This window comes from Gracilinanus agilis, chromosome 1, assembly GCF_016433145.1.
Source record: "Gracilinanus agilis isolate LMUSP501 chromosome 1, AgileGrace, whole genome shotgun sequence".
Lineage (NCBI taxonomy): Eukaryota > Metazoa > Chordata > Mammalia > Didelphimorphia > Didelphidae > Gracilinanus > Gracilinanus agilis.
The window spans coordinates 135,525,497-135,550,145 of record NC_058130.1 but is presented as its reverse complement, the minus strand read 5'-3'; the positions used below and the strand labels follow the sequence as shown (position 1 = coordinate 135,550,145).

The window sequence follows — 24,649 nt, the reverse complement described above, 5'->3', positions numbered from 1 at the left end:
TATAAATATTTCTGATTTAATTTCAGTCAGAGAAATTCTTTTCAAATTTTTAAGCAATTCTCATTGAATAGTTGGTATTTTTATGTGAGTGAGTTTATTGAACAGTAAGTGGCTGTACAAAGTTTTTCACTTTGAAGTGGCTGTGTTGGTTTTACAGGTTCTATTTCTAGTGCCTAGCATAGTGGATATCACATAATAGATACTCTAAATGTTTATTGACTGATAGCATTCATGTAATTTTACATTTTTAACTAGCACTAAATAGTTTTGATTATTGCTTTATAATATAATTTGATATTTGATGATTCTAGGTCTTTTTCATCTCTTTTTCGTTTTTTCCATTGAAATTCTTGACCTCTTGTTCCATGTGAATTACTTTTTAGTTTGTAAACTATACATTTGATATTTTAATTGATATAATGCTAATATTATAGATTAATTTAGAGAGTATGCTTAGTTTTATATTGGCACAGCATGGGTAGAATATTTGATTCTTTCTGACATTTTTTTAGGTCTTTATTGGTACAAATTCTTTTGTTCTTATTATTGCATTTATAGAAATATTTCTACCTTAATAGACTATTGCATCATAGGAAGGTCAATTTGACAGCTGAGTAAAGAATAGACTGAAGTGGAGAGAGACCAAACAACAAGCTATTGGCACCATTATATTTAATTTATTCAGATTTTGGCTATATAGAAAATTTTATTTAAAGATAAAGTACATATAAATCCTTTTTTTTTTTAAACCTTTACCTTCAATCTCAAAATTAATACTGTGTATGTATTGGTTCCAAGACTAGGCAGTGGTGGGGGGGGTTTAAGTGACTTTCCCAGGGTCACACAGCTAGGAAGTGTCTGAGGCCAGATTTGAACCTAGGACCTCCCGTCTTTAGACCTAGCTCTCAATCCACTGAGCTACTCACTTTCCCTGATACAAATCCTTTAAAAAAAATTATTTTAAATGATTTCTTAAGGTAAAGCCCAGGCAATCGAAATCATGAATCAAAAGATATGATGAATATCTTGACTACAGAATGAAGACTATATTTGAGATAGGCTAGACTAATGGCCTATTTAGTAATACATCGTAGACAAAAGTTAATGAGGACTCATGCTAGAGGTGATTGCTTTGGAAATGGAAAGGAGGAGACAGATGTAAGAGTTATTCCATAGTGTAAGGGCCAGAAATGTAAGGGGTAGAAATTAAGGGGTTGGACTAAATTTATCAGAGTGTGGTCTCCAGGAATTAATCAATTCCAAATGATTTTTTATGGAAGTTTATTTTCAAAAGGAGGAGTGAAAGTAAGAAAATCAGAGAGAGTAGATATTTACTCCGACCCGGTCTGAACCAAGCAGGGCTTCAGAGGCCCCAGCAAAGGGGGGCCCAGAGGTAAATTAAACAAGGGTTTTAGCCACGAAGCCTCCTCCGAAATGAGGGGCCTCTTCAGAGGCTAGTACCTCCAGAACAAACAAAGGAAGGGAGTTAGCCCTTTTCACTCACCCAATAGAAATAGTCCTAATAGAAAATAGAAAGCAGTCCAAGGTCCTCATCCAGAGCTCCTTATGATATTGGAAATTTGGGGGTCCTTGAACTAATTTTGAGGTCCCTGATCTAAACTTCCTGTGGATGTTTAGGGGACTTGAAAGTTAGTTCAAGGACCCCCAAATTTACAATATCACATCGTCCAGGGTTAAGTTGAAGGCGAAAGCCCTCCTCATAGGAAGTTCTTGCCACTTATAAAGACCATTCCTTTTGTCACTTCCTGTGCCTTCCTTCCATTTTACATGGACCAATTACAGCTAAAATTTTGCTTAGGGCTGCCCAGAGGGCAGTCAGTCGATTCTGATTCATCGCTTACTATAACACACATGGGTCACAGGCCTCCCCCACTTAAGGATAAGTGAGGTGTATATGCTTCTGGTGAGCAAATCTAAAAATGGGCAGGGTAGAGTTAATCCCATCTTCATAATAGGTAGTCCACAAAGTCTAACCACTAATTGAAATGAGAGGGAGAAAGAGAGAGAAGTCAAAATTGACATTGAGATTTCAGTTGTAATGGCTAGATAAATAGTATAACAAACAGAAATTGGAAGTAAAGAGGTTTAAATTTCAGAATTTGGTTGTTCAATCATTTCAGACATGTCTGACTCTTTATAATTCCATTTGGGGCTTTCTTCACAAAGATATTGTAGTGGTTTGCCATTTCCTTTTCCAGCTTGTTTTACAGATGAGGAAATTGAAGCAAACAGGGTTAAGTAACTTGCCCAGGGTCACCCAGCTAGTAGTGTGTGATGCTGGATTGAAATCCAATCATTTGTCTCCAGGTCAAGTGTTCTATGCACTGCATAACCCAGCCAATGTTTTATCATGAACTCTTATCCTAATCATACATATGAAAGGTAAATTTTTTTCCTTTCTTCTCCTAAGTTATGTTGTCTCTCTACCTAAGTTTTATTAAGCTTCTCTTAGCAAGATAAGATAAATGATTTAAACTTGAATTTTACCAATCTGCTTTCTAATTTTCTAAGTAGTTTTCATGGAATATTAAATTCTTATTCTACTAAGCTGAAGTTTTTGGATTATTTGAAACTCATCCTTATAATGCCTACCATCAACTCAGCTTTCATTTCCTTGCAACTAATTGAATAGTATTGTTGGTGTTCTCTTCTATTTGGGGGAAAAAGTAGTTAAAAGAGTTGATCATGTGCCCTGGCTCAACCATAGAAATATCTCAAATTCAGGACCTAGTATTTTGCACTGTTTGATGAAAAGGGAAAGAAAGTCTTTTCTTTTTTTCCCCCCACACTGAATTAGCACAGATGTATTAAGCATTTTTATAGTAGCTGCTATTTCTCCCAGGCTTGGAAAGTAACCAGCTAGAGAAGAAATCATAGTGAAATCTCATGGCATTTATTATAACTCAGCCTAGCAAAATTTTGCCTAGCAAAATACAGAAAGGGGACTGGGAATGGTACATCCATCACTCTTCCTTTATCTGTTGAGATTGGGACAGGTAGTGATGTGTTGGTAGAGAGATGACCTAGTGATAGGTGGAATTAGATCTTTAACGCCTCAAACTTGTAACTTGGGCAGATACACTAGATTTTTCTTGTCAGAAGAAGGGTTTGGTGCTTCTTTCCCTTGATTAGTCTATCACTTCCCTCAGTACAGTTTCAACACCTATATCATAGGTGAAGGAGATTTGACTCCAGGTTAAAATAGTTTCAGTGGTATTCTGAAAAACTTGAATTTTAGGAAGTTCACTCTAGCCAGGATTCTTGCTCAGTGTCTCCATGAAGATTGGTTGGCCTCAGCTTCATCCTTAGAGATCAAACTTGCTTGGCCTTTTTAACTGCTTTGGGCCTCTACGGAGGTTCAGCTCTGATGGCTTCATCATCCAAAATGAGACAGAATGCCATCAACCGTTTCTGTAAGCTCATCTGTGCCAAGTTAGCAAAGATACTTGGACATACTAGGTGATAAAGTGAGAATTGTTAACCCTGGCCAAAGCATTTTTTGAGGATGTAGATTATATTTACAGTAGAGGACAGTGCCTACCCCATATCATCCAGCCCTAGCAAGAAACTGAGGCATTGGATTAGAGCAGTACTAACAGAAATGATCACCATCTGAAGATATGTGGGGTGAGATCTTGCAGAATTGGGCCCAGATGTCATTGGTGATGAGGTATTGGAACTAGGGCATCCTAATGTTTCCTGCTGCATTCTCCCAATTCAGGGGGAAGTGGATCTTTTACAATTACCCTTTGGGGATAGGGACTGTTGGATACCTTAGGACATAGCTTTTGAGCTCTGTGGACATCTGGGTCCATCATTTGACATGCTTGCAGTGTTATACCATGCCTGCTCCAGTGATGGCCTCTCACAGTTGATGCCCCACCAACAAAATACACCAGAAAAGCACTCTCTCCTAACCTAACTTATTAGATATGAATTTCAGGCACCTGAAAATTGGCTTTTATTTCAGAAAGCTTAGCCTCATAGTAGCTAAATATCTCCCTAAGTAAATAAAGTGATCTTGTTTCAGGGTGATTGGACTTGGTAGTAGTGGGGTACCACTTAAAAAAAAAGGAAGTTACACAATAGCAGTTTAACAGAAAATGTGATTATCTCAAATAGGTGTTAAATAATGCATATCTTGTTAAGATACATGGATGTCTGTGAAGATCATAGGAGATGGATATGCAAAATGTTTTGCAAATCTTAAGACTCTTAGGCTTAATACTTTTTAATATCCATGAGTCCCAATCAGTTTTTTTTTAAAAAAACCTTTACTTTCTATCTTTGAATCAATATTCTGTATTGGTTCCAAGGCAGAAGAGCAGTAAGTGTTAGAAAATTGAAGTTAAATGACATAGAGGTAGGCAGTTTTTGAGGGCAAATTTGGATCAACTCCTGTCCCTAGATCTAGCTCTCAATCTACTGAGCCATCCATCTACCCCTCCCAGTCAAGTTATTAAGTCTCCCACAGAAAAAAATTTTCTGTTACTTGTTAGCCTTTTTTTCCTGCTCTTTTCACCTTAAGTCTGGACCATTGTAATAGTTTTCTATATCCAGTTTCCATTTCTTATCTTTTAACACCAGTAATAGGATCACCATCTAGCATATACCTTCTAGAATAATTTTCCTGGGATGCCAGTTTTGTCATCTTGTTTGCTCTACTCATCAACATTCAGTAATTTCCCTTAATGAGTCAAATATTAACTCAGCTTATCAGTTAAGTCATATATATATACACACACACATATATATATATAATCAATTGAACCCATTTCCATGTTATTCATTTTTGCAAAAGAGTAATTTTTAAAACCAAAACCCCAAATCACACAGACTCATAAACAAGTGATACATCATATGTTTTCCTCTGGATTTCTACTCCCACAGTTCTTTCTCTAGATCTGAATAGCAGTCTTTCTCATAAGTCCCTCAGAATTGTCCTGGATCATTGCATCGCTATTAGTCAAACTAATTATTTGGGGTTACTGACGTGCTCCTTATCCTCCCCTCTGAGTCTTTGCACAGTTTTTTTCCCTTTATCTGGAATGTGTTTTTCCCACCTCCCTATTTTAGTTTAAAGCATTTTAAATCTTGTTATCTCCATAAAGTTGTTCCCTTAGTATTCCAGTTCACAGTGGCCTGCCTCTTCTAATTTCCCATGTCTTTTAATGACTGTTTTCTCCTTTTTCTCATAATGCTCAGACCAACTCTGATAGCTGAAGACCTTGCCTCATTTCTTACTGAAAAAAATTTGTTGTGATATCTTTCCCTTCTCTAGGTCTCTAGGTCTCAACATCTTGATATCATTTCCCCCTTTCATTTCAGGGACTAATGGGAAGGTCTTTTCCCTCTATATGTACTCATTATTATATCCCTTTCCACCTTCTTTAGCATATTGCTCTCAGTTATTCCTTGCCTCTGAGAGGGCAGAGTGGCATAATGGAAAGAGGCCTACATTTGAAGATAGGTGGTGTTCAGTATTGGCTGTGCCATTTACACTCTCCAGGTCATATTGAACAAGTCACTATTTCTTGGAGCCTCAGTTTTCTCCAGTGTAAAATGAGGGAGGTAGACTATATGACTTTAAAAGTCCCTTCCATTTATCTTTTTGAGCCTATAATTGTTTCCTTGCCTTTGATCTTTCCCTTTCTACTGTTTGCATCATTGCTATCTATGTACACATCCAAGTTTCATCCTTAAAATCAATCTCTGCATCCTACCATCTCCTCAAACTATCTTCTTCCATCTCTCTTCCCTTTTTTATCCAAATGGAGAAAACGTTGTCTATATTTATTGCCTTTATTCCAGCATTTCTTTTTTTTTTAAACCCTTACCTTCTGCCTTAGATCAATATTGATTCTAAGGCAGAAAAGTGGTAAAGGCTAGGCAATGGGGGTTAAGTGACTTGCCCAGAGTCACACAGCTAGAAAAGAAATACTGGGGGCAGCTGGGTGGCTCAATGGATTGAGAGCCAGGCCTGGAGACGGAAGGGTCCTAGGTTCAAATCTGGCCTCAGATACTTTCTAGCTGTGTGACTCTGGGCAAGTCACTTAACCTCCATTGCCTAGCCTTTTTCAGTATGGCTTCTGAACCAACACTCAACTGAAATTGCCCTCAGTTTTTAATTTTGGTGCCTTTTCTCTTGATCTTTTTTCAGTTTTTGACATTATTGACCAGTTTCTCCTCTGGGATATTTTCTTCTCTTTTTGACATTCCTCTCTTATTCTGCACTCTACTTTTCTATGTGAGATTTTCATCTATACCATGCCCCTTGACTGGTTGTTAACCCTAAGGTACAGTCCTGACCTCTCTTTCTCCATATACTTTCACTTCATGGCCTCATTAAACTCATGATGACTGATGACATCTAAACTAATAACTTCCAGACCTAGCTCAAGTTTCTCTGAGTTTCAGTCATTCAATATAAACCGTCTACTGCATGTTTGATAACTCGATATCCTGTAGTTATTTCAAAGTTAGCATGTTCTAAAAAGAATTTTTATATTTGCCCAAACCTTCCCCTCTTCTCAGCTTCTCACCTCTTTTCTCTTAGAATCTTCATCTTTCTTCCTGATAGCTTACCCTGTTACCAGTTTCCTTGTACAAACTCTCTTGTACTTATTTCCCCATATACCTGCCTTTTGTGTTCTCCACAGTGTAAACTCTGTATGGGAAGGAACCATTTCACTTTTTTCCTTTTTCTCTCTAGAAATTATCCCACCATCTGGCACTTAATAGATACTTAAGAATTACTTGTGGATTTATTGAATCATGCATTTAATGCTTAAAATTAATTAGTACTGTGATTTTCAGATAATAAATGTTCAGTAATGCTTTGTTGCTTAATTTAAATGTTTGTTGATTACATTGGACTGTGGGTGCTATATTTTTCTGAGGATCTCAGAGATTATCATTTTGACTATAACTTGGCCAGGCTATAATGGGAATGTTTTTTTTTTAATTTATTTTGTTTTTTAATACCTACTGTCTTAGTAGCAATTCTAAAACAGAAGATTGGTAAGGGCTAGACAGTTAGGGCTGAGTTACTTGTCCATTGTCAGGCCAGATTTCAACCCAGGTCCTTCTGATTCCAGACCTAGCACTTTTTATCTGCCACTCTGCTACCTAGCTGCCTCTAATATAAGATGTTTCTATGGGATTTATTGCCTGATCTACATTGTAGATAGACTCAGTGAATGTTTTAGGTCACATTGAAGCCCTCTTAGTATTTTGAATGCTTAAACATATTGGGTTAGAACCATGGATTAAAATTTAAAAGAACTTCCTCGGCTTTTCTCCCTTAAATTTTGGGAGTATCATTAACATTACTGCTTTATATTTTATATAGGTGAGATATAGTCTTCCTTTGGCTCCATTACGTTTGTGTCTTTCCTTCTCATTTTGGCTCTGTCATTGGTATTTTAAACCTTATGCTTCAGAATGAGTGATGAAATGGAGCCTGTATTACAAACTGGCATTTCATTTGGAAGAAAAACATTCCCTGACCACAAAATTTAGAGTGGGAGGTTGAGATGGAGTCTTCCTATCTTTTGCCCAATCTAAAATGGAAGGGGCTATTCACATGGGCCTGATCCTACTGGCACAGGACTTTTGATATTATCTCTTTCCCAACCGGGCTAGTTTATTGTTGTTATTTTTTTTTTTTTATTTTTTAGAAAAATTTTCCATGGTTACATGATTCATGTTCTTACTTTACCCTTCACCCTCCCCACCATAGCCAACATGCATTTCCACTGGTTTTAACATGTGTCATCGATCAAGACCTATTTCCATATTATTGATAATTGTTCTAGAGTGGTCATTAAGAGTCTACATCCTAATCGTGTCCTCATCAACCCATGTGTTCAAAGCAGTTGTTTTTCTTCTGTTTCCACTCCTGTAGTTCTTCCTCTGAGATGTGGATAGCTTTCTTTTCCATAAATCCCTCAGAATTGTCCTGGGTCATTGCATTGCTGCTAGTACAGAAGTCCATTACATTTGATTTTACCACAGTGTATCAGTCTCTGTGTACAATGTTCTTCTGGCTCTGCTCCTTTCACTCTGCATCAATTCCTGGAGGTCTTTCCAGTTCATATGGAATTCCTCCAGTTTATTATTCCTTTGAGCATAATAGTATTCCATCACCAGCATATACCACAATTTGTTAAGCCATTCCCCAATTGAGGGGCATACCTTCGTTTTCCAGTTTTTTGCCACCACAAAAAGCGCGGCTATAAATATTTTTATACATGTCTTTTTATCTATGATCTCTTTGGGGGTACAAACCCAGCAATGGGGTGGCTGGATCAAAGGGCAGGCAGTCTTTTGGAGCTCTTTGGGCATAGTTCCAAATTTTGCCATTCAGAATGGTTGGATCAGTTCACAACTCCACCATGGGCTAGTTTATTGTTGCTGCACCGAGATGGGGTGGGGGTGGCAGGAGTGGTGGTGCAGCTTATTTGTGAACACTTGGGCAGCTTAGCCCATTGCAGCCCAGAACTTGAAAGCTCAAGAGATCTGCTAGCCTTAGCTTCCCTTAGCAGCAATTAGCATCACTGTGCTATGCTGACTATAAATTCTAGATTGAATAATTGACATAGTTTTATAGGAGTCGCATTAAATTGTTCAGAATCTAAGGACTTGTTCATAATGTAATATAGTACACATTTATTAAGCATATACTGTGTGTCTGATGCTTTGTTTAGCTTTGAAGATACAAATAAGAAAAATAAAGCCAGTTCCTATCTCCATTGTGTTATTAGAAGACAAGGCTGCTAAGAGAGGGGAGAGCCATGATGAGGATATTGTAAAATTTGAAGAGTGCAGTTGATAGGAAATGAAGAGTTGGACTGGCTCCTGAGGCCTCTTTAAATTGAGGCGTTGGGAGTTGATTGCTCTGCCCTCCAGCTTTCCAGTCAGAGGGGCTGAAGCAACTGATGAAAGGTATTGATGAAGTATGAAATGAGTTCCTATTTTACTTAACTCTTCAAGCCCAAGATGAACCTTTTTTACAAATCATAGTATCCTAGTGTAAAAGATTTTCCCTAATTCACTCTACTAGTATGTGTCAGAGTCCAGAGTTTTACTCATATTCTTTTGACTTTAAATCCATCGTGTTGTTCCATTGTACTCTACCACCTGCCTTAGTTTGAGAGTGACAAACTTATTTTGAAACTTTTTTTTCCACTTAGCTTTTTCCAAATATATTCCTTCCTATTAATTCTTCTATTTAGAGACAATGATTTATAACAAAGAACAAAACCATTTTGGCAAAGCTAGCTTGGTTATACAGCTTTCAGAATATTTTTTTGCTGTTTATTTTGATTTACTTTTTTGTAGACATTGGCTATATTATTTTCTTGATTCCAACAGCTTCGCTCTACTGTACTTCCTAGGAATCTTTCCACAGTACTCTGAATTTCTTATTCATCATTTACTACAGTTTAGAAATTTTCAGGAATACAATTACACTCATGTACCATAATTTTTTTAGCTATTCTGTAGTCAGTGGGCATCTTCTTTGTTTTCATTTTTATCAAGCAGTTTATTTACGAATCTTAAAATGTTGCTTTTAAAATTTATATACACAGGGCCACAACTGTTCGTTACAAAGGGAGAAATCTTCGAATCAAAGCTCCAATGTGCAGGGCACTGAAGAAACTCTGTGATCCAGATGGTATGTAAAAGATTATGCCAATTTCTCTTAGTTACTGTATGTAGTAGTTCACTTCTGCTGCTCACAGGCACAGTTCTGTAGTTATGGAATCCATGGGAACTGTGCTTTTATTGCTCTAGAATGGGGCTAATGTGAAAAGTCTGAGTGGAAAGATCATTGCTTCTTAACCAGAAATGTCTGTATTTTCCTTGTAGCACTGCTAAAGCTCCTTTAAATTTGCTCCTATTTTAAATTCTGACCTCCAAGTCAGGATTTCATTTTGACCTTAAAAATCCACCCATTCTTGTTGAACCTTGCCAGCAAGGAATGAAATTCATTTGAGAACTCCAGTAATATTAAGGCCCAGCCAATCACCACTGAAGAAAAATTTCTAATATTTCTCTGTCTTGTAAGTTGCTCCTAAAATAGCCTGTCTTCTTCCTCTGTCTCTTGACACTTAAAACACATGTGCCATTAGGAATATCTGAGCAGCCAAAAGATTCATCTGGATACGATTGAGGTGCCTTGCTTCCTTGTCCCTACAACTTGCCTAATTGTGTGCAAAGAATTCTTGTCTCTGACCTTATTCACCATTGTGTGGTTTGTGTATCAAGGTTTGTCTAATTCCAGGGTTTTAATGGTCTTACTTTTCATTTCATGTTACACAGGTCTCAGTGATGAGGAAGATCAGAAGCCTGTACGGCTTCCTCTGAAAGTTCCTGTGGAATTACAACCACGAAACAACCATGCCTGGGCTCGGGTGCAGAGTCTTGCCCAGAACCCACGCCTCAGGTAGTTTTATACTATTTGAGTAGCTTTTCTCCTTGCTTGCCAAGGAGTAGGCAACAAGATTGCTTCTTTTGTCTTTTATATTTATCATTCCATGATGCCTTTTAGTAAAAAGGTATGGTCAGAATTACCTGGAAGTGCTAATGAAAGAAAAAAGTAAATACCATTTCTTGCTACTTGTCCTTTCTTGAAAATTAATTGCCTTATAAACTCTAGCCTCAATTAAGAGGTGATAGCAAGCTATCACTGAAAGTATTTATTAGCCACCTACTGTATTCAGAACACTGGGTGCTAGAAGAGTTTCAAAGCTGAGATAAAATAAGGCTTTTTTGGTAGGTCTTATTTCAGGCCACTGCTTTTATATTCATTGATATAGGAGCATTGAGACTTGGAAGGGTTTAAAGGGATAATGAGCTAGTGAAGTGGGTGGAAGGTGAATAAGAAATTGAAAATCTTAGGAAACTTGTTCTCCCTTTTTAAAAGAATATTCTTTTTTTTATTTTAATCTTAAGTCATCAATAAACTCCCCCAAAAGAGGATTCTGTATGGAACTATGAACTGTTATATATATTTTTTCAAAAATAATATATTAAACTTAATTAAATGATTAACAAAATTGCCAATTTTATTTGCTTATGAATTTTTTCTCCAGAATATTAAAAAATTTTTTCGATTCCCCTTTTTAAAAAAGTTTATCCTTGTTCTTTAACTCACTCATATACAATCCTTCCTCATAACATTTTGTTTTCGCTTTTTTCTCCTTCACTTCACAAAATCTCTGCCTCTCTTATTTGTGAGATTTTCTGAACCTTGGCTTGATCTTACTGCTGTATATATTCCACAGTTTTGCTATTGTTCCCTTTCAATATCTCCTCAGTCTATATATTCATAACATTATCTTAGTGTTCTTTATATAATCAGTGTGTAATGTAATTCTACTTTTCTTAACCTTTGGGTCTCTTTTCCTAATCCTTTCCATATATCCTTGTAATCTTCATTTGTTTCTATCCTTTGAGCCCAATAAGAGATCTTAAAACTTCTATACTCCCTAGTAATATGGCATAAAGAAGGGTGGATATCCCTTCCACTCTAGCTGGATAGTCACTCTATCCATCTCATGTCATTTTTACTCCTATCAGGGGGCCTCTCTTGACTCATTACTGTTTGATTTCTCTATAGGATGATTGTAGAACTACATCGAAAGGTTTCTAGCCTCATTGAATTCCTGAAGCAAAAATGGGCACTACATGAAGTACGAATTGTATCCTTTTTGGGGCTAGAAAAGGACCCTCTAACTTGGTGGCCTCTGCCACTTGTGGACAGACATTCTATTTCCTTTTGGTAATATAGATGCAATCTCATGTTTGGTGCCATTGCCTGTTTTACATATGAGTGAATTTGTTGGGCAAGGGAGAATATACTAGCTGTACTATATGTTTCCTTAGTACTGTATTAAAAACTTGGAATACAGTCCTTCTGAGTATTTCTTCACTCTGCTGAACCTTGGAATTTTGTCACGCTCTGTCTTTTGAGATTCTTTTATCTTGTTTAGGCGAGATCACCAAAGTACTCGTGTCAATTTCTTCATGTTAAAGTAAGGTAATAGAAATCTGATTCCCACAGTTTACGTGAATTGTCTGGTCCTAAAAGTACTACATAGGGTGGTTTGAGTTTGTTGAAAAAAGAAAGAGGTAAGAGGCTATCCCTCTTCATTATTTGATAAGGATCTCTTCATTTGGGAAGACTGTTTCAGACATTAGTTGTATGGGACAGACATTGTAAAGCACAAATTTAAATTCAGTAGGAAAATGGTAATACCTCTAAAAATGACTATCTTTTGTTTAAAAATATCTTCATTGTGTGTAACATAATACTGTTCCTGAGAAGTAGAGAATTTTAGAGCTAGTCACATCTATGTGCTATGATTATGAATCATATAGTTCTAGAAATGGAAAAGATCTTTTAGGTCATCCCAGCCTCTGTATTTTAAGGCTGACAACATGTTTTGGGAGGACAGTAGGCCAATAGGCTACATGGTGAATTCCTTGACAGTATCTGTTTAGCGGCAAACACTGGATGCACGGCAGCTCCAGGACTCTAGAGATGGGGAGGCAAGGGCACAGCTTTCAAGGGAGAAGGCTACCCTGCACCTCTTCCCTGGGGAGAACTGTACACTCACGCCCCTGCCCGGGGTAGCCCGAGTGGTTCACTCAAAGGCTTTCTGCACAGTGCACTGGCAGGAAAGTGGTAAATGCAAACAGAACACAAAGGACTCTCATTTGCTGCCTCCTGCCCAAATTCTAGGTATTCAGAGTGGTCAGGGTACAGCTCGGGGCCAGGTGAAGTATCCTCGGGGAGTAACTGAGACCAAGGGCTGTGGGAGGAGTGAGAATATGGCAGAGCTGACAAGAATGCCTCATCCCCCTGCTGATGCTTCTCAGAGCTCTGGAGAGAGCTCTCCAGAAAGTGGCCCTGGTGAGGGGGCAGCCCTGAGTCTTAGTAGCCCAGATGCTCCTGACAAGCTGCCTTCTGGGCTTCAGGACTCAGGAGGAAACTTGGAGAAGACTAATGTGGCAGCTTCTAAAGAGGGCAGAGATGCCCCAGTCAGTGACCAAGCTTCTCTACCCACACCTGGAAGTATATCATGTGCCTGCAGCCAGATCCCTGACCTGGAGGAGGAGCTCTCTCTTCTAGATCCATTCCCTCGGTACATGAAATCCTGCCAGGACCTTATCATCCCAGAGAAATGTTTCTGTACAGACAGACTGTCTAGGCAAGAGCCTCCTCCCCCCAGTGGGTCCACCTCTCCAGAGGTTCTACCAGCTAGTAATATAGAAACTGCTGACCTAGTAATGGGTCAAGGACCATCACTCACCAGTGCGCTGCCTAGAGCTGAAACTCAGATAAGCCAAGGTCTGGGCTTGCAATCAGATGTTTGCACTAAGGAGTTAGTGGATGCACCTGCTGAGGACTTCCAGGAGAAGCTGAGCTCCTCCTTTACGTCTTCATCTCAGGGACAGCCTGCCACAAAGCCTCTGAAAGAGAGCCCAAGTCGACTTGCCCAGCAGGTCAGAGAGGAGGGGTGGAACCTACAGACCTCTGAAAGCCTTACATTGGCTGAAGTCTACCTCATGATGGGCAAGCCCAACAAGCTGCAGCTAGAATATGACTGGCTGGCTGTCCTGGAGCCAGAGACAGAAACCCAGAACTCCAGGGAGCCGGGGCAGGACCTTTCCTCTGGCTCCACCTCCGCAGCCTTTCATAAGCAGCGCTTGCTTAGCTGCCTCTTAAAACTAATCTCGACTGAAGTTAACCCGAAACTGGTGAGTGAGGTGTTTGTGGGTATGCATCCCTCTGCTTGTTCTGTACTACTATCACTCCCTTAAGATACAGCAAAAGTGTATTTTTGGCTTAACTTCCCTTTGGTTAGGAGCCCTATTTTTTCCATTTAACTTCTAACACATTAATCTATATAGGTAATGATGTTACCTGTGGTGAGTAGCAATTATTTTGTGTAGTAAACTTTCGTGATCCTTCTGTAGTCTATATGAGAAGAACAAGCTGAGATCAGAGGATGAGACCTGGGTATTCAGTAAAATACCAGTTTGTCATGACTGTATCATTATCCCAGTTATACCCTGGATTTATGCCAAACTTTTTAACTTAATTTGGTTTCTATTGAAATAGGGAGCTGAAGGCATAAATAGAGTTATCATGATTTGGTGGCCAGAGTGTAGACTTAAAGACTTGGCTTGAGTCACATTGTTGCCCAGATAGTAATTTGTTCTGGCATTTCTCTAGGCTTCAGTTTCCTATTTAACTGAGTAATCTCTAAATTCCCTTTTATAGACCCAGAAAACCCAAAACAAAAATGATAAGCCCAAAGTTTGGAGATATTAACTGCCTTGACCAGGGTCAGTCATGGTGCTCTAGACTAGAGTGGTCTAAAACTAAGTTATTCCAAGCTCACTGCTCAGTATTTTCATGCATCACTTTAATAGGGTTAGAAATGTACCTGTTGTTACTAATTGTTTATTTGAAATTAATGAGGATGCTGATTTTTATCCTTTGTCTGAACCTCTCAGATTTCTACCACTATTTTCTTAATATAAATCCAAACTAGTGACATGGTTGAATATTCTTGAGCCAGTCTTGAGCTCTTAGAAGGAGCTTATATAAGAAAAGTATCTACTGTCATGTACCTGAAGTACTACATAACTGTCAGTTATTATTTTTATTATCCCTTTCCCAAGTGAAATGTGCTTCCTGAATCCTTTAAAAAGACACTTTCTCTTTTACAAATTAATTTAAGGGGGAGGTTGCTCTTTCTACCACTAAACTTCAAAGGCTTGTTAGGACATTATTTTCAGAAGTAAAAAATCAATACATTAGTTGATAATCAGAAGGAAAAACAAATATTTTTTTATTATTCTGAAATAGTTTCTACTTTAGCATTCATATTCCTTTATGAGAGGCATCTAAGTAGTAGCACAGTGGATAATTGTCATCCGTAGATTCAGGAGGACCTGGGTTAATATCTGGACTCAAAAATATCTTAGTTGTGTGATCCTGGGCAAGTCACTTAATCCTTATTGCCTAATCCTTACCACTCTTCTGTTTTAGAATTGATGATAAGACAGAAGGGAAGAGTATTTTAAAGGAAGAAAGAAAATGGGAAAAAAACCTCCATACCTTGCGTTTTGCAAAAAAATTGTCACAGGATTTATTTATATGCATGCATTTATATACATACAATTTATTAATACATATGCATTGATAATGGAAAGAGATTCAAAGTTCCATCTGATAAACTGAACATATTTCACTCCCCAATTAATTTCTAACTGAGGGTTATAATATTCATGAAATGAAAATTTATAATTGATGTTTATAGTTAAACAGAATAGTAATTAATGTTAATGAAGTTTTATCTTTCGAGCAATTTTTCTTCCTCAAACTTAGACGCTTATGGCAGACTGGTGAAGCCTATGAACCCCTTCTCAGAACAATTTTTTTAATGTATAAAATAAAATGCGTAGGATTACAACAGAAACTAATTACTTTGAAATGCAAGCATTAAAATTTGAAAGTTCATGGTCCCCAGATTAAGAACTTCTTGCTCTATGGATTCAGTGTTTTCTAAGATGAAATGAAATCTTTCTCTTAATTGGTTTCAGTAGGCATTTCCTCTCTTAATGTGTGTTATACATAAGACAAACTCTAATAATCCTGGTTTCAGGGAATTAAGATCCCTCCCTGAAATTAAGTCTTTTGTTCATGGAAGATTAATTAGATCTTCTATTCAAGTATGACCAAAGACGTTAGAATATAACCACAATTTTATTTACTATTTTCACACCTCAAAGATCCTAAGTCACTTAATAATTCTTCCCAATCAATGATTGCCCTTTTGTAGCCACACACTGATGAGTGTACCTCAAGTAGCTGTAACTTATCACATGCAGATATAGGCTGTGAAATGTATCTGTGGGACAACCCCAAAAAAAAAAATAGAAATTCATTTTTTAGAAAAATAAAGAACTAAGTCTTATTTTAAGCATAAGTTGGCTCCTTTTGCTTGAATATTATTAAATTTCTAAGGTTGGAAATGATCTTGATTTATAAAACAGTTCTTCCTCAAACCTCTTTAGAATTGACTGTTATTCTTGAATCTGTTAGAAAACCAAATTGAGGAGTTTCTGCTTTAAATAAGTCATTTCCTCCTTGTAGCATTTATAAACCTTCTTTTACTTTTCCACTTGTTTTTGTCCACTGGCCTTACTGAGAGAAGATTATTATGTTAGTAGTAGATTCAGAGCATTAAAAATATTGGGGAAATTTTGATGTCATTAAAAATGGAATTTATGGGGAAATTAAAGTATATGTATATACTTTAGGAAGGAAAAATATACTTATTTTAACTTGTGTTGTGAAGAAAACTATATGTTTGATAGATATAGAGATCTAGAAAAAAATTTTAATGTGAAAAACATTTTTCTTTTTATTGTATTTAAACATTTTTCTCTATCTCTTCCCATTTGAGTGGGGATTTCTAGCCATGAACCTGATGCTGTGGCATAGATCTATTCAGGCTTCCAAATTTAATTTTGAAGGCTGCTTTTTTTATTCAGTTTTGAAATAAAAATTTGATTTTTTGGCTCCAGGTTTTCCAATAGCTTTGCTAGTGTAAGAAAAAGTTTTAATTGTTCTTTAGAACTGAGCATTTACTTACTGTTTAATGTTCCCTTCCTTTGGTTTGAACCAGGGGTCGGCAATGTATGGCTCTTGAGCCATATCTGGCTTTTTTGAGGGCCAGATATGGCTCTTTCTGTAGGAGTCATAAAGTCAATTTTTTTTTTTCAGGCGCTGTTACAGGAGCGCACTGTGAGCACTGTACGGCTCTCATGAAATTACATTTAAAAAAATGTGGTGTTTATGACTCTCATGGCCAAAAAGGTTGCCGACCCCTGGTTTGAACTCTTCCAATAGCAAATTGCCCTAGTTTCATCCTATGTCACATTTTTTGTGTAGTAGAACAAGTTGCTGTGCCCTGTCTATAGTGTTTGTAAAATATGTTAAGCAGTGAAATCATACTAATAGATTATTTTGTGGGAAGGAAGGTGTTTTATTTTCTTGGTAATAAAGCATAGCTATAAGCTTTCTTGATAGGAATATCTAGTAGAGTGGATGAGATCTTGGATTTGAAATCAGTAGACTTGGATTCAGATTCCAAGTTTATAATTTATAGTCATAGATTTAGAACTGAAAGGAATTGTAAAGGTCATTTATCCCAGCCCCCTCATTTTACAGATTAGGAAATTGAGGCCTAGAATAGTTAAACAATATTCTCTAAGTCACATAGAGAAATAATAGCAAAGCAGGATCCACACCCATATTCTTCTCCACTGCCATGTTAAGCTTCTCTACCTCTGAGCCTTGATTTCCTCATCTGTAAAATTGAGATGATCCTTTTTTACCTACCTCACAAGACTAGTGTAAAGAGAGTGTTTTTTAAACCTTAGAGTGCCATAGAAATATGAGTTATTTTCCATTTATTGGCTATGCCTTGGGGTCAAGTAATCCTGTAGTTACCAAGCAGCCTCTCATGTCTACAGAAAGAACTCGATCTGGTGTTTAAGAAATGTCTTGTTTGAAAAAGACTCTTGAAATTCTCTACTTTGATATTTTTGTTCCTTTAATCCAAGCTTTTTCTGTTAAAGACAAATGTCTATGTTGCCTTTCACCCTCTGCTTCTTTGTTGAAGGAATAAAGCTTTCATGATGATGTCTTGACCAAGAATTTTTACTGCAAACTTGGTTTAGTTGTATTGTGCTGAGTGTGCACTGAATCATTCATCTCTCTCCTAGACTCCTGAATCTAATGCTGTCTCTGTGGCTTCAGTAAAGCCCTCTCAAGAGGAACAGTCACTAACACCCCCAGGCAAGGTGATCACCATCAGTACCCGGAGTCCCCGGTGTGCCCGAAATCAATCCACCCTCCGAAACAATAAGAACTTCTCTCCCAACTCATCATCCAGCTCCTCAGGTGAGATGTTAAGGGAGCTGGAGAGCCAGCCCAGAGCAGCCATTCATCTAATCTCATAATCTGCTCTTACCTTACCTTAGTACTTCAGATGTGTCCTAGAAGAGGCAGGGCAGGTATTTCATATTCTCTTCAATTTAATAAATATTTATTAAGCATCTACTATGTGCCAGGCATTGTTCTAAGTACTGGGGAGATAGATAGATAGATAGATAGATAGATAGATAGATAGATAGATAGATAGATAGATAGATAGATAGATAGATAATATAGATGATGATATAGATAAATAAGATAAAGACCATCTCTTCCCTCAAGGAATTTACTATCTAATGGGGGAAGACAACATGCATGTAAAAGGAAGCTGGAAAAAGGGTAGAGTGATGAACACAGTGGAGTGTAGCAGTCTTATCCCATGGATTTGAAACCAGTCATTGCTACAGGTGCAAAGTGTCTCTTGATTCAGGAGCTATGGTTTCCTTATCCCTCAGCTTAGTCTTACAGAAAAGGAGAGGATGAGCTTCTAGCCCAAGAAATATTTCTCTGAGGTAGTAGTGGTACTCAGAACTCATAGCATCAATTTAGAATTTTGAGCTATGTAATTCATAAGGATCAAATAAGATAGTATTTATAAATAGTGCTTAGCCCAGTGCCTGGGATATAATAGGTACTACATAAATGCCAGCTATTAGTATTTTGATTATTATTATTAATATTATGGTTCAGTTTCTCAGAACTGATTGGGTAGTATGCCCCACTCTCCTGTTATTATTCAATATTATTATGGGAATAAATTGTGTAGATTTTTAAAAGACTCATTTCATTGAATTTAGGATAAGAAAGAGTATTTTTGCAAGGTTTTTCTTAGATTGTAAACTCTAGTTGTTTTTTTTACCTGATACTTAGAATAATACCACATGTAAACAGGTTGTAGAATAAATTCTTTTTTTTTTTTTTAATTCTGTCTTAGAATTTACATAAGTATTGGTTTCAAGGAAGAAGAGTAATAGTGACTTGCCCAGGGTCGCCCAGCTTAGAAATGTCTGAAGCCAGATTTGAACCCAGGTCCTCTAAACTCCAACCCTGCTTTCTATCCACTACCACCTAGCTGATGCGGAAGTAAATTATTCTTGGTTGAGATGGAGAAAAATATATTTTGTCAAGTCTTAAGAGATTTGACATTGAATTACTTTTCTACTACCTCTTGTGAGGATCTTAAAAAGTCATTACTTTGCTATTTTTTTAATATTAGTCCAATGATAGATACACTTGAAATGTATATTATGCCCACCCTCCACCCCCTGTGAAAAATCAATCCGTTTTTGTTACACTTCTCTTCTAAAACTGAGCAAGAATACTGCCACAATGAAATCCCCCAAAATATTATAACCTCTGTGGACAGACTGAGGAAATAATTCCTAATGCTTTTGTTACATAAAATTGCTATTCAGTTTTTTCCCAGGTTATTCTAGCAGCATAAAGCTACACGTTTCCAGTAACTAATAACTGTATAAAACTACATTATTAGTTTTCTAGTGCTTGGTTATCCTGAGAGCACACAATTTAGAATATAGATAGTCTCTTAAGTATTTTGAGCAAAACAGCAAAAACATTGGAAGATATTAAAGAGCTTGAACAAGAGGTTCTTTATGATTATAATTTTTTTCTTTTTTTTTCCTGCTTACAACTCTATCCTGTTAGAAGACAGGTATAGGGGGCATCTGGGTAGCTCAGTGGATTGAGAGCCAGGCCTAGAGACAGGAGGTCCTAGATTCAAATCTGGCCTCAGACACTTCCCAGCTGTGTGACCCTGGGCAAGTCACTTGACCCCCATTGCCTACCCTTACCACTCTTCTGCCTTGGAGCCAATACACAGTATTGACTCCAAGATGGAAGGTAAGGGTTTAAAAAAGAAGAAGAAGAAGAAGAAGAAGACGACAAGTATAATCAAGTATTGTGGTCACTTTCTAACATGCCCTATCTGTAGAGCTAGTATTTGATGAAGTTTGCAACTTTCAACTCCTATTTTGTTTTCTCTAATAATTGTGATCCATATTCTTTATTTTGGTTCAACTTCATTTCATTTTCTTATCTGAAGGTATCTGTTTTAGCAAGGAGAGAGGGGCACACTCTGTTAGGAGAAACAGAATCATAATAATAATAATAACCACAATACTAACAGTTAGCATTTATAATAGTACCTTCTACATACCAAGCACCAGGCTTAAGATTTTATAAATACTATCTTATTTGTTCCTCATGAGAACTTTAGGAGAGAGGTATTATTATTGTAGGCAAATAGGAAGGTTATATGACTTACTGAAAGTCACATAGCAAGAAAGTGCCTTAGGCTGGACTTGAATTTGGATCTTTCTTATTCCAGCCCCAGTGCCCTATTCAAATTGCTACATGCCTACTCCAGGAAAACCTGAGTTCAAATCTAGTCTCAAACACTTAGAGTTATGTGACCCTGGACAAGGCACTCAGCCTCTTTTGCTTTAGTTCCCTGAACTGTAAGAAGGAAGTAATCATAGTACTTGTTTTGCAGAGTTGTTATCAGGATCAAAGGAGATCTTATTTGTAAAGAGTTTGGCACAGTGCCTAGTATGTTGTAGGTGCTGTATAAGTGCTTATTCCTTTTCTTCCCTGTTCTTCCTCAACCCCAATATAAAATAGATGAGTTAACGCTAAGTGCATTGTTTATATGTATGAAAATACAGTAATTCCATGGAAAATGATTCATTCTCACATAATTTTTCCAAAGATTTGATTCTCTATCAAGTTAGACAGTGTGTAACAAAAGAACACCAGATTAGATGTAGAAGACCTGTGATAAGATCCTTTTTTACTTCTCTGACATTTGGCAAGTCTCCTAACCACTCTCAACTTCAGTTTCCTCATCTGTAAAAAGAGGACAGTAGCAATATGACCTCTGAGCTCCTTTTCGGCTCTAGTTTGATGATCCTCTAAACTGTATATCTGTTAACAATAATTGAAGTCATCCATTTTTATCTTTTAAGGTTTGAGAAACCCTCCAAGACCTCTCTTGGTCGCTGCTCCATCCAGTTCAGGAAACAGTGATTCTGATGGGGGACTTTTTGCAGTTCCAACAACCTTGCCACCCAATAGCCGACATGGAAAACTGTTTTCACCTAGCAAGGATGCAGAATTGACTTTCCGACAGCATCTCGACACAATCAGTGTAAGTGCAGAAAGAACTTATCTAATACGTGATTGGACCTGATCTGTCTCTGCAGGAGATGGTCTCACATTACTCCATGGTTACTGTAACAGGCTTGTTTCTTATCAAGCACAAACTTCAAAATCAAATCAAGACTCACTTTCACAAAGAGAGAGAGAGAGACTAGGTATTTTAGCAGTGGTATTTTTCATGGAGATTAAAAGCCTTACCTCTTTCTTGCCTGATGTCTTCCTTTCCAGATGCAGTCAGATTTCTTCTTGCCAAAGCCAAGGAAGTTACGGAATAGACACTTGAGGAAGCCATTGGTGGTACAGGTCAGAAAAGCTCATTATTGTATATGTCTGTGGTCATAAAAACTAAATTCCAGAATTTAGGGCAGAGTTTTTTTTTTCTTGATGCTTTCACTGATTATTTCAGCTAATACAAATGAACTTTTCACTCTGCCTCAGTATTTCTATATAGTATTTAAAATGGGACTAATAGCTACTCCTTTCTCTCAATCTTCATATCCTGACTGTTGCCAACACCCTCTTAATTTCACTTCAGCTTCTCTTTAACAACCCCTTTTCTCTCCTCTGACAATGCCACCCTTCTAGTACAGACCTTCATTGTTTGACTTCTGGATTATTGCAATTACCTACTAGTGGATCTGACTGTCTTAGGTCTCTCCCCATTCCACTCCCTCCCACATTCAACCCCTAAAGTGATTTTCCTAAAGTGCAGGTCTGGTCATGTTACTCTACTACTCAATCAACTCCAAGGGTTCCCTTTTGTCTCCAAGATCAAATACAAAATTCTCTGTTTGCAATTTACATGTTATCTTTTATCTGATGACACTGGTCTCCTTGCTGTTTCCTGAACAAGACAGTATCCCTTGGCTCTGGGCATTTCCTTCCTTTCTTTTTTTAAAACCCTTACCTTCTGTCTTAGAATTGATACCAAGGCAGAAGGTAAAGCAGAAGAACAGTAAAGGCTAGGCAGTTTGGGTTCAGTGATTTGCCAAGGACCACATAACTAGGAAGTATCTGGGGCCAGATTTGAATCCAAGGACCCTCCTATCTCTGGACCTGGCTCTCAATCTACTGAGCCAGTAGGTTGCCCCTCTGCATATTTTCTCTGGTTGTCCTCCATCCCTAGAATGCTCTCCCTCATCAAATCTGTATACTGTCTTCCCTAATTCCATCTTAAAGGAAGCTTTTCCCAGTTCTTCTTAATTGTAGTGTCTTCTCTCTGTTAAGTATTTAATAGTTACTCTATATATTTACCTTTTTTTTTTTTTTTTTTTTTTGTATATTTGCTTGCCTATTTGTCTCCCCTATCAGATAATGAGCTCCTTGAGAGCAGGGACTTTGCCTCTTTTTGTAGCCTTAACCCTTAGTATAGGGCCTGGCATATAGGATGCACTTAATAAATGTTTATTGCTTGGTTGATCACTGAAGAAAGAAAGGCAATGGAAGTTGTACAGAATTTGGAATCATTTTCTGTTTTTTGTTTCATGTGTTCCATGATTGAAGAAGAGAAAAAAGAGAAGTTACCACATTCTGACCTTTCAGCAGTTTTACTAATGGAAGGAGGTAGAGAATCATCCCATTTAACCCTCAACCCAGCCTTATAAGGCTAGAGTTATCTCCATTTTACGAATGAGGAAACTTAACTTGCCAAAGGTCACCTATCTGTTACTTCTGTTTGAACTAATATAGTTCAATCCAATAAGAATTTGATAAGTGTCTCCTATTTGAAAACTCTGTTCTAAGCACTGGTAATAGAACAAAAAACAAAACTGAAGAAAGAACCTGCCAGGCCACTCAGCATGTAGAGGTCTTTCTTGCCCTTTCCTGAGAAATATGATTGAAGCATTCTGACTGGCCATTTGTCATCCCACCATATGAACATCCCATCTTCTCTTTCTATTATGTCATCCCTTGATGACATCTTTTATTCCTATTCTTTGTTGCATCCTGTTCACACCCATAGATACTCCCTATGAGTATTTATGTGTATACTTTTTGTGTGTACATGCACACATGTATATGTATGCTGTTTTATATACAGTAGAACACTATGGATTTCAAACTTTTTAATTTCAAATTTTTATTTTATTTTGAACATTTTCCCATAGTTACATATTTCATGTTCTTTCCCTCTCCCCCAAACCTCCCCACCCCCTGTAGCTGATTCACAATTCTATTGGGTTTTACATGTATCATTGATTAAGACCTAATTCCATATTATTGATAGTTGGACTAGTTATCGTTTAGCGTCTACCAATCCCCATCAGCCCATATGTTCAAGCAGTTATTTTTCTTCTGTGGGATTTCAATTTTGAAAATATGGATAATCAGGTTTTTATCTGTCAACTTTTCTTTTTATTTAGTTAGAATTACATTTTCATTCAAAAGCTTTAAAATTTTGATTTCTTTGAAAGTATTTATTTTAGCTATTATGATTATTTCAATCTTTATATCAAGATTTCTTCTCTAATCATAGATCCTAAAGAATATCCCTTTCTACCTTCTAGTTTGAGGCTGATGCACTTTAACCTTATGGTTCCTGTCAATGCAAGATTATGATCTCAACTTTTCAGTTTTGCCAGCATGTTGATACTTCTCCTACTTTTTGTGTTTTGAGTGTATCAAATACTGAACTGCCTTGTTTGATTACTTCTAGTTAATGCCTTTATCTTCTATTCTGTTGAGCCATTTTTAAATTTTTTTATAAGACCCAAACAGGGGCATAATTCATAGAGTGCTAGACTTGGAATTTGGAAAACCTGAGTTCAAATCCTACCTCCAAAACTTACTATCTCTGTGCCCCTGAACAAATTGGCTTAACCTTTCTCAACTTTAGTTTCTCATCCATAAAACTGGGATAATAAAGAGCTTCACAGGGTTCTGGTGAGTGTAAAATGAAATCATATGTTTTTTTTTTTTTTTTTTTTTTTTGAAATCATATGTTTTAAAGCACATTATAAAAGTTAAAAATCTTTGTAAATGCTAGCTATTAATCTGCATATATATGCTGTTATTCTGAACTTAAATGTAAAAAAGTGAGTGTTTTCATATACAAAGTAGAACAAAAAAGGGGACAGGCATGAAACCATAAACCTCTTGAACAAACTGCCTTTTTTAAAACTCTTTTTAGAATCAATTCTAATTATCAGTTCTAAGGCAGAAGAATGGTAAGGGCCAGACAACTGCAGTAATCACTTGCCCAGTCATACATCCAGGAAGTGTCTGATGTCAGATTTAAACCCAGATTCTCCTGATTATATACCTGGCTTTCTATCCATTGAACCATCCAGCTTCCCCTGGATAGACTGCTATATATTTATCGATTACATTTGGCATATTAGTTTAAAAGCTGGCCTGCTTATGTAATTACTTCTGAATTTCCTTCTCCTGTACATTTTAAAAATGCTTCTGTGACCTTTTTGTTTA

At 37.1% G+C, this 24,649-nt stretch overlaps 1 protein-coding gene across 1 annotated transcript in view; it reads left to right on the top strand.

The window, feature by feature from the left end:
* Nucleotides 1–24,649, top strand: part of CRAMP1 (cramped chromatin regulator homolog 1) — a 102,414-nt gene that overhangs the window by 62,837 nt on the left and 14,928 nt on the right. Inside the window, exons 7-14 of the mRNA XM_044657409.1 lie at nt 9,615–9,700; nt 10,348–10,471; nt 11,648–11,729; nt 12,532–13,647; nt 13,687–13,791; nt 17,836–18,013; nt 21,031–21,212; nt 21,452–21,526. Of these exons, the coding sequence (XP_044513344.1) occupies nt 9,615–9,700; nt 10,348–10,471; nt 11,648–11,729; nt 12,532–13,647; nt 13,687–13,791; nt 17,836–18,013; nt 21,031–21,212; nt 21,452–21,526 (1,948 nt within the window). The remainder of the gene's footprint in view (nt 1–9,614; nt 9,701–10,347; nt 10,472–11,647; nt 11,730–12,531; nt 13,648–13,686; nt 13,792–17,835; nt 18,014–21,030; nt 21,213–21,451; nt 21,527–24,649) is intronic.